The sequence below is a fragment of the Mus caroli genome, chromosome 9 (genome assembly GCF_900094665.2).
Source record: "Mus caroli chromosome 9, CAROLI_EIJ_v1.1, whole genome shotgun sequence".
NCBI lineage: Eukaryota > Metazoa > Chordata > Mammalia > Rodentia > Muridae > Mus > Mus caroli.
This window is the reverse complement of record NC_034578.1, coordinates 35,478,281-35,489,396: the sequence shown is the minus strand read 5'-3', so window position 1 is coordinate 35,489,396 and position 11,116 is coordinate 35,478,281. Positions and strand designations below refer to the sequence as shown.

General features: G+C 36.2%; 2 protein-coding genes and 1 pseudogene across 4 annotated transcripts in view; 2 read left to right on the top strand and 1 right to left on the bottom strand.

The window, feature by feature from the left end:
• The window catches only part of LOC110301213 (olfactory receptor 146-like), a 74,258-nt gene that overhangs the window by 41,170 nt on the left and 21,972 nt on the right, over positions 1–11,116 (top strand). The window lies entirely within an intron of this gene.
• LOC110301214 (olfactory receptor 150-like) lies at positions 6,596–7,699 on the top strand. Its single transcript, XM_021171551.1, has one exon. It carries the CDS (start codon positions 6,661–6,663, stop codon positions 7,606–7,608), a length of 948 nt encoding a protein of 315 aa, XP_021027210.1. The 5' UTR covers positions 6,596–6,660; the 3' UTR covers positions 7,609–7,699.
• On the bottom strand, positions 9,623–10,766 carry LOC110301212 (annotated as a pseudogene). Its single transcript, XR_002378696.2, has one exon. The product of XR_002378696.2 is annotated as an actin, cytoplasmic 2-like (transcript).

The following is an 11,116-nucleotide window of genomic DNA, read 5'->3' as shown; positions in this document are numbered from 1 at the left end:
CCTTCCCTTCCCTTTTCTTTTCTTTTCTTTTCTTTTCTTTTCAGATATTTTCTTCATTTACATTTCAAGTGCTATCCAAAAAGTCACCTATACCCTTCTCCTGCCCTGCTCCCCAACCCACCCACTCCTGCTTCCTTGTCCTGGCATTCCCCTGTACTGGGGCATATAATCTTCACAAGACCAAAGGCCTCTCCTCCTAAAGATGGCCAATTAGGCCATCCTCTGCTACATATGCAGCTAGAGACACAAGCTCTGGGGGTACTGGTTAGTTCACATTGTTGTTCCACCTATATGGTTGGAGACCCCTTTAGCTCTTTGGGTACTTTGTCTAGCTCCTTCATTGGGGGTCCTGTGGTTCATCCAATGGACGACTGTGAGCATCCTCTTCTGTATTTGCCAGGCATAGCCTCACAGGAGACAGCTATATCAGGGTCCTGTTAGCAAAATCTGCTGGCATATGCAATAGTGTCTGGGTTTGGTGGCTGTTTATGGAATGGATCCCTCGGTGGGGCAGTCTCTGGATGGTCCTTCCTTATCATTCATTACATTGCCATTCTCCATACTCTATCTGAGTACAGATACAAAGCCTTTAGCACTTCCAGCTCCAATATTTTGTTTGCTGCTGTCTTTCTTTTATCTATCTTTCTTTGTTTCTTTGTTTATCTCTTTCTTCCTTCCTTCCTTTCTCTCTTTCTTTCTTTTTCTTTCTCTCTTTCTTTCTCTTTCTTTCTTTCTTTCTTTCTTTCTTTCTTTCTTTCTTTTCTTTCTTTTTTTGTGTCTGTCTGTCTGTCTTTCTTTCTTTTTGGTTGCCAACGTTCATGTTCTTCAGCCATTATGAGTCATTTCTTTAGACCAAGGAAAAGTATCATCTTTGTTTTATAACATCTTTATGACTGTGCTGCATCCTATGATCAATAGCTAGGAAATATTGTTATGAGTACATTCCTGGCAAAAGAAATTTCTTCTGAACAAAGAGGAATTTTTTTGTTGTTTGGAGAATGCAGAAGGGCTATAAGCAACATCAAGTCTTACCATTAATAAAATTATTGCCAGTATGCCAGTATATAATCATTTAAAAGACAACATAAAGTTAGATGAATATTTTTAGATTTACACTTGGAAATATACTTTATGTATGCCCCCTATTTGACACAGGAATATATGTGTGTGTGTATGTATGTATTATATTTCCATGTGTGAATATATATAGGAGCAAAGAATTATGTATATTATATATCTATATATTTTATATATTCATATATATTTACTTCTCTTTCATTTCTGATAGCTTTCACATTTTTTTTTATCAATCAGAGAGCCTACTGAGTATCATTTACTCTCCTTTTCCAATAAACTTATTGTTGATCTTGAAAAAAGGAAAGGGTGAAAACATCTTTCTCCTCTTGGGATGTAATCAGATTTTTTAGAAAGGTTCAGTAGCTCTTTGTTTCATCTGCCTTAACTGTTACCGCAGTTCCCATTTCTCATCCTAATGTCCTCTTACTGGTTTTCTTGGGCATTTTTTTGTGAATCATTTAAAATGTCAAAATTATTATAATTTGGGTGGGGAGAAAACTGCTTTTATTCAATTCTGATGTGAAATTTCCTAAGTAAAAGGATTTTTCAAATTCCTCATACAACTTAAGCAAATTTAATAGAGGCCAATGAGAATTACAAAGTTCACATACTTAGTTGTATACACTGCTCTTTAATTCTTTTGAAAAAACATTTTTTTATAGAAAATTGCCTCAGTGTATATCTTAGGTTTTCCAGATATACTTTAGTACTTATAACATGGTCTTATTATGTCTATTCTTTAAAAAGAACTAGGAATCCTCCCATGGACTACATTACACATTTGAAAACCACTGGGGAATGTACAATAATTCTTGTTGTTGATTTCTCCAGAGATGACACTTGAGTAATGAGATTCTAGAGGGTGATAACTAACACTATTCTTTTAATAGCCAATCTCTTGTTATTGGTGCCCAGATTATAAAATGCTTATATCTACCGACCATTGTAGAACAACAAAGTACTGTAAGAACTGGGTTTTAAGCAATAGTTCCTTAAATATTTCAGCAGAATCTGCCCCTCATATGCTCCAGGCAGTTTTCTAGTGAAAATGAATAGATAAGCTCCCGACATTGAGTTGTCTATGAAGAAGGAAAGGTATGTTCAGATAAAAGTCCTTACTGCATAAAATGTTAGATTCCCCTAGTCTGTTCTACATTCCATTGTTAATAGACATGTGTGATGTTTTATCTCGCAGAACTCACTTTCATTTCAAGTTCCTTACTTCCTTTTCAAAGTAGTATTTATATTATTTTTTTATTAGTGATTGTTATAACTTAAAATTGTTTAGGAGTTTGCGTACGTGAATGCTATGTATGTATATCACTTAAACATTCCCTCTGTTAGCTACAACTTCTACTGACTCACAACTACTCTCAAATCACTAATATTTAAAATTATTGTTAGATATATATGCATGTATTATATATGTATATACAATATATACTATATATAATATCTATACTATATATTATATATATTATATATAAATACACACAACATGATGTGTTCAGTAAGTGTTGCTCATATTTGTATGTCTTTAGGACTAATCAATTTTAGTTGGATAGCTGTCACAATTTAAATGATAGTGGCCCACAGAGTTCCATATATATTGAATATACAGATCCAATCGATGGACAATTTAAGAAGGATTCAGAGATGTTAAAGTTTTGGAAGAAACATAGCCTTGCAAGTGGTGTGAGCTGGCCCACAGTTTAGGAAGCATTTTTACTTGTGACTTTAAAAGAAGTGTGACCTTGTTGAAATTTGTTACTGGGGATAGGCTTTAAGTTTTCAGAAGCTCGTGACAGGTCTAGTCTTTCCATCATTGCCTCCTGTGTGCAGATCAGGATGTAGCTTTTATCTACTGCCCCAGTAACATGCTCACTGCATGCCTCCCTACTATCACGAATAGGGACTGAACCTCTGGAACTCTAATCAAACCAAAAAAATAAAGCCTTGTTTTGTAAGTTGACACGGACATGATGTTTTGTCACAGCAATAGAACATAAAATTGTAGCTTTTTATTGATGAGCATGGTCTTGTGAGATTCCCCATTACCTTGTTTCATGTCAACTGAAATCAGTTGAGATATATACAGACATTTTGATTTCCACAGTAGCCATAAGCAGTATCCTAATCGTTAAAATATAAAATCACAATAAACTCTTGTGTGTACACAAATTTAAACTCAGGCAGTGTGATTATTTTAAAGACATTTTGAAGCTGCTCATTACTTTAAGTTGTTCAGTAATTTTTAATTCATATATTCAAGGCATGGTGTTAACTGCTACAAATGTAATTTAATGTGAAAGAAAATGTAATTCATAGGTTCTAACAATATATGTGTAGTTAAGCATTTGTTAAATGTAAAATAAGAAGCATAAAAGAAACATAAAATGTACCTGGTCTTCTGGATGTATATATGTGTGTGTGTGTGTGTGTGCGTATGCGTGCATGCATGTGCACGTGTGTATTATGGCTTCCAGTTCTGTGTTTTTATGGGATTCCTAAGTGTAGGAATGAGTGAGCCTCTGATTCTTGCTACTTTTTAAAGAAAGGGCTCGTTTCCTTCAGTTGGTTTGCCTCGTCCAACTTTGATATTTTAATTTTTGTTTAGTCTTACTATATTTCATGTTTCGATAGTTTTTAATGATTGGTTAATAACTAGGCAGAGTAAACTACAAAAACTGAACTCTCATTTATTCTTGCAGGAAAAAAAGAAAAATCAGTTTTGTCACTCAGCAACACTGGATATATCAGCCACTTTATGAGAGGGCTCATGTACTCAGGTTTAGGGTTGGTTGACAAACATACTGGGCTTCATTTTTTTGGTGTGTGTGTGTGTGTCTGTGTTTATGTGGTGTGTTTGTACGTGTGTTTATTTGTTTAAAATTTGGTAGTTTTATTTGGGGGGGTGGTTTTATTTTGTTTTCTGGGTTTGGGGAGGTTTGTAATTGTATTGTGGTTTCGTTTGTTCATTGAGAAAAATGTAAACTTGGTGGGTAGTGAACAGGAAAGGATTCAAAAAGACTTGGGAGAGTAGAGAATATAAACATATATTTAAATTTAAAAGTATTTTAAATAATATAAAAATAAAAATATCTTTGTTATTTCTTTAGTTTTAAGATGGTGCTTATTTACTAGAGTAAGATTGCTTTATTGTGTTGATTTTAATTTTTTACCTAAAAATGGTAAACAATTATTGAGTAAAATACAAACATTACCTTTAACAACAACAAAAATTATGTTAAGAGATAGGAAATAAGAGTAATGCTTAAAGGAAGCTGACAACTTATAACTGTGGCATATTCAGTGAATTTTTCCGTAATGGTAATGCCATAAGATACTTAGACCAAATGAAACAGAAGTGATATTTATTATGATTCTCAAATACCTTTGTTGATAACATCACAAAGTAAAGTAAGAAAAAGCATTATACTGTCTGTACTCCTTAGGACCTTTATAAATAACATATTTATTACTGTGCCTTGTGTGACTCCATATAGTCTTCTAGACTGCACAATTCTAAAGAGCAGATAATCTGTATTTTTATTTCTCTATTTTTTAAGGTCACAAGAAACTATATCCTTGGCATTTTGAAATTTGTTTTTAATATTTGTTCACTTTAACATCCTAACAATATCTACTTGAATCCCTATCAGCATGTAAGTATACAGTACTTTGTCTAAAAAAAGTCAAAAAAACTGTTTAGTTGGTTTTATCTATTGATATAATGTTGTTTTCAAAACAGAATTAAATCTTCAAAACTAAGATACAAATGTTACAATGTACACATTAAAACTGGATATTACTTGAATTCATATAACTATGAAATACTGTTCTCATTTTTTTAGTTTCAACCCCTAATTATATCTTATAAAATGATGTATTAAAATTGGTTTCTTTTGCTCTCTCACTCATATGTTCTATTAGTAAATAGTGTGTACAAAAACTTGATGGTATATTATATAATTCTAAATCTTCACTTTTTGTATTCCTTAAAGATGAAATTGAACTTACTGAAAAAATACAGAATAGCTTGGAAGACACTTAAATAAATAAGCTAACCATAAAATTAAAAAGGCTGCATAGATACACTAATATGAATTATCTGTAACAATAAAGACCAGTGAGCCAGAAAAATACAAGGATGAGACATGGGGAGGATAAGATACATAATATGCATGTTTTAGTATTTCAGAGTCTCCAGTAGTTCAAGTGAATCAGTTTTTCATATGAACATCTTCCGGAAGATTTTCTGTGTTGTATCATGCTAAATGTTCAAAATAATACATTGTATAATTCAAAACTATGTTGGTTTTGAACTTACTAAATATGAATTCTAGCATATTCTTACTAAAAAAATCAGACAAGCAAAATACACTAATTGTTACAAGGAAACTTAGAGAAATGTTAAATATATCAGTTATATTAATAATGGTCATGGTACAGTGAATATTTACAAAGTCCGTACAAGGAAAATAATTTATTTTAAATATGTGTTGTTCTTTGCATCTCAATTTGCTGATAGGAAAAATGAAACAATTCTTCATCATTAACCATTTTGTATTTTTGCTAATGATGGTTATATTTAAGATGCATTTGAAAAATTGAGCCTAAGACAAATAACACAAAGTCATGATGTATGGTTCACAGCTTTTATAGTAGAAATAGACTTAAAAGAAGCATTAAGCTAAAATTGAGATCTTTGTATATAAGCATTCAGGAAAATAAGCATTTTGCTATTGCTGTATAAGCACTGCTTCGAATGAGCATGAGTTAACATTATCAATATATAGTTACTGAGAAGCTTTTCCTTCTGGTTTAGAATTGGTTCTTTCCTTTGTGAGGCATGGGACTCTGCAACTGCTGAGTCAAATTAAGACTAGCATCAAAAAATAACTTCAGGATTTCTCACTTGGGTTTATTTGTTACTTTTTTAAAAAAAATTGTTCAACTGTTCTGTGATTTCTGTTTTCTTACATTGCTTAGATATACTGTGAATTGTAATTGCACATAATTTTTTTAGCCATTTATTGTTCTAAATATATTTACCTATATTTATGTACTAGTAGATATTAAATGTGCTTGATTTCTAGACTACTGGATTTTAGGTTCAAATTTTGTGTTTGATTTCCATAGAAAAATATCTAGAATTAAAATGAAGAGGTTCTCTTGTTCATTATTTTAGTGTAAAGTCTTCAATTCTTTCACTATCAATTGTAATTATTGCTACGGACCTCTTGTGTATAATGCTTTTATTTTATCCTGATATAAAAACCTACCAAAAGAAATTCTTAAAACACTCAATTAAAGGTGCTAGAATGATTCATCCATGGTAGTATATGGGTACCAATAAAATTAGTTCTTATAATAAGAGTCACAAGTATGTGAATATGTGCATGATTTTTTTTTGCATGTCTCTTTTCTCCAGGACAAAAATATTTTTCTTATTGCTCATATAAAAAATAGAAAGACAGATGATTTGAGATTTGAATTCAGACTTATAATTCATTGAATGGTAGAATGAATACTTCAAAATTTCATTCTGTATAAAAATTTTTACATAGTTTCCAGAAGACGATGGAAGAAATCAATGATACCTCAGTGGCTGAGTTCATCCTCACTGGGTTAACAGAGAAACCAGAGCTCCAATTGCCTCTATTTTTTATCTTCCTAGCTGTATATTTGGTTACAGTTGTTGGAAACCTTGGCATGATTGTATTGATTCTGATCAGTTCTCTGCTGCATACACCTATGTATTATTTACTCAGCAGTCTGTCTTTTATTGACTGCTGTCAGTCCACTGTCATTATTCCCAAAATGCTGTTGAACTTTGTGACAGAGATGAATATCATCTCGTACCCACAATGCATAGCTCAGTTCTACTTCTTCTGTGCTTTTGCAGTTTCAGAATGTCACATGTTGGCTGCAATGGCATATGACCGCTATGTGGCTATATCCAATCCTTTGCTTTACAATGTAACCATGTCCTATCAAGTCTGTTCATTGATGGTAGCTGTGGTGTATGGCATTGGCTTAATCAGTGCCACAGCTCACACAGTCTTCCTACTAAGAGTGCTTCTTTGTAAATCTGATATAATAAACCACTACTTCTGTGATCTTTTCCCATTACTGGAGCTCTCGTGCTCTAGTACTTATATTAATGAAGTACTAGCACTCTCCTTCAGTGCATTTAATATTATTGTACCAGCTATGACCATCCTTAGCTCTTACATCTTCATCATTGTCAGTGTTCTCCACATTCAATCCACTGGAGGCAGAGTCAAGGCCTTTCGCACCTGCAGCTCCCACATCATGGCTGTTGCAATATTTTTTGGTTCTACAGCATTCATGTATCTACAGCCATCTTCAGTCAGCTCCATGGACCAAGGGAAAGTGTCATCTGTGTTTTATACCATTGTCGTACCTATGTTGAATCCTCTGATCTACAGCCTGAGAAATAAAGATGTCAGAGTTTCCCTTAAAAAGTTACTACAAAAGATAAGTTTTCTCAAAACAAAAAATTAGATTTCCTTGGCAATAGATTATAGCATATAACTTTACAATTAGGGGTAGGATATAATCTACAAGCAGCCATTAATAACTAGATGTTTGACTATTTTTGTTACATTTTTATTTGGAAGAAATGTACCTAATGGAATTGGATTCTTAGATACATACTTACAATAAAACCAGAGTTCATGAAGAGATAGTGACTTATCTCCTGAAAATTCTTCAAAATCTGTGTTTTGGTATATTTACACATATACACACAACTCTGCTTATGCAGATTTCACTCATTACATCAAATTGGGAATAAATATTTTCATTCAATATACTGTAGCTTTTTCCATGTTTAGTAGATGGCCTTCTTGTTTAATTAGCAAAGATTTCAAAAAAGTACTTTCTTTCTTGTGTAATGTAATCATTTGAATAAGCAATGTGTAACTCTGAGATTTAAGAGCATATATAACTCTATAGTAGCATTTCCCTTTCCCACCATGCCAAGTCCTCTCAGGTACCCTGAGAATCATGGTGTTTCCCAGAACTCCATTGAACAGTCACCTCACTGACTCTCTTCCTACAACTCCACCACATAATGTCCTTGCCACCGTGCACCTAGGTGCACATTTAGCTGTTGGGAGATATGTACCACACCATGAGTTCACTTGTCCTGTCCAAGGATACCCAACAGAATCATGCCACCCAAGGATCATCAAGGTTACAGGCTCTCCCAATAACTGCTACAACAGGAATATGCAGAAACAACCAGAAGGCTAAAAGCCAGCATAAGAACACAAACAAACAAACAAACAAACAAACAAACAAACAAAGACAAGGAAATGAGACATCTTCAGAGCACAGCTATTCTACTATAACAAGTCCTGACTATCCTAGCATGACTGAAGCAGGAGAAAATGACGTTAAATTGAAAATATAGAGAAGATAGAGGTCTTTAAAGAGGAAATACAGGAAAGTGCAATCAAACAGTTAGAGGCATTTAAGGAGGAAACAAATAAAGAAATTCAGGGAAATACAATTAAACAGGTGAAGGAAATAAAACTTTTCAAGACACAAAAACAATAAAGAAAACACAAACTGAGGAAATCCTGGAGATGGAAACATAGGAAAGAAAACAGGAACAACAGATTTATGCATTGTCAGAATAGAAGGAATGGAAGAGAGAATCTCAGGCATAGAAGAGACAATAGAAAAAAATGATACACCAGTCAAAGAAAATGTTGAATCTAAAAATTTGAGGACACAAAACATACAGGAAGACTGGGGTACCATGAAAGTCCCTAACCTAGGAATAATAGGAATAGAAGAAGATAGATTCCCAGTGACACTGTACTATGCTTGCAGACAAGAACTTAGCATAAGTGTTCCCACAGAGGTTTTATGCATTAGTGATTGGAAACAAATGCAGAGATCCACAGTCAAATATCAGAAGGAGACCAATGAATCTTATGAAAGATAGGAAGATAGCAGTGAGCAAGTTAGAGGAATCAGGGACACCATAAAAAGACCCACAGAGTCAAATAACCTGGGCCCTTGGGCATTCGCAGAGCCTGGACCACCAACCATGGAGTATGCAGAAGCTGGACATAGGCACCCAGCACATTTGTAGCAAATGTATGGCTTGGCCTTCATGTAGGTCCCTTAGCTAGTGAAGCTGTGGCTTTCTCACTCTCTGGGTATCTTTTCCCTGCCATTGAAGCATTTTTGCCCTACCCGGACTGCCTAACTGAGCCTCTGTGGGAGAGGCTATGCTTAATTCTTCTGGGACAAGATGTCCCAGTGTGAGGTGGTACCCAAGCGGGGCTACCATTTTCTGAGGACAAAGAGAAAAGGCAATGGTTGGAGGGACTTGTAAAGGAGGAACTCTGAAAGGGGGGACTGTGTCTGGGATGTAAAGTGAATAAAAAATAAAAAGGAAAGGGGGGCTTATTCCAGTTTCGTGAGGCTAGCATGATGTGTGTACATTTGCCAGGGCAAATCAATACTTCAATATCAGCTCATGCAGAAGATGCCTGACACCTGCTCAGTCCATCTAGAAGCATTTGTGGTGGACGATGGAGGGGCCCGACTCATCATACTCCTGCTTGCTGATCCACATCTGCTGGAAGGTGGACAGTGAGGCCAGAATGGAGCCACCGATCCAGACTGAGTACTTGCGCTCAGGGGGAGCAATGATCTTAATCTTCATTGTGCTGGGTGCTAGGGCTGTGATCTCCTTCTGCATCCTGTCAGCAATGCCTGGGTATATGGTGGTACCACCAGACAGCACTGTATTGGCATACAGGTCTTTGCGGATATCCACATCACAAGTCATGATGGAGTTGAAGGTGGTCTCGTGGATACCACAGGACTCCATGCCCAGGAAGGAAGGCTGGAAGAGTGCCTCAGGACACCGGAACCGCTCATTGCCGATGGTGATCACCTGCCCATTGGGCAGCTCATAACTCTTCTCCAAGGAGGAAGATGATGCAGCAGTAGCCATTTCTTGCTCAAAATACAGGGCAAAATAGCACAGCTTCTCCTTTATGTCAGGAACAATTTCCCTCTCAGCAGTGGTGGTAAAGCTGTAGCCCCTTTCAGTCAGGATCTTCATGAGGTAGTCTGTCAGGTCCCAGCCAGCCAGGTCCAGACGCAAGATGGTGTGGGGAAGGGCATAGCCCTCATAGATGGGCACTGTGTGTGTGTGTGACCCCGTCACCAGAGTCCATGACAATGCCAGTGGTGTGCCCAGATGCATACAAGGACAGCACCGCCTGAATGGCCACATACATGGCCGGGGTATTGAAGGTTTCAAACATTATCTGCGTCATCTTCTCTCTGTTAGCTTTGGGGTTCAGGGCGGCCTCAGTCAGAAGCACCGGGTGCTCCTCAGGGGCCACACGCAGCTCATTGTAGAAGGTATGGTGCCAGATCTTCTCCATGTCGTCCCAGTTGGTGACAATGCCTTGCTCGATAGGGTACTTCAGGGTCAGGTTACCCCTCTTGCTCTAGGCCTCGTCACCTACATACGAGTCTTTCTGGCCCATGCCCACCATGACACCCTGGTGTCGCGGGCGCCCTACAATGGAAAGGAACACGGCCCTGGGGGCGTCCTCACCAGCAAAGCGGGCTTTGCACATGCCTGAGCCATTGTCAATGATGAGTGCAGCGATTTCTTCTTCCATTGCAATTGGAGAAGGACGCTGCTGCAACGGAGCAGAGGCAAGAAGTGCAGTGTAAGCCGGCGGAGTGTGAGCCAGAAGTTACATTTTTATTGCATCTTTCTTGTATCATTTATTCACATTGCAAAAGATAAATTAGGAAAATAACTTTCTGACTAGTAAGAACTGCCGTTCATGAAGTCATGATCAATTATCAAGGACAAAATGAGGGCAGACAAAAAAACCTCCAGCTAATAACTTTTTTCTGCTCTCTTATCACTAGTCAAGGTATTGAATTATTTAAAAAAAATACAAAATTTTACAATGAACATGTTTGCTCCAGTTTTCTTTTTTTTTCTTTTTTTTTGATTTTT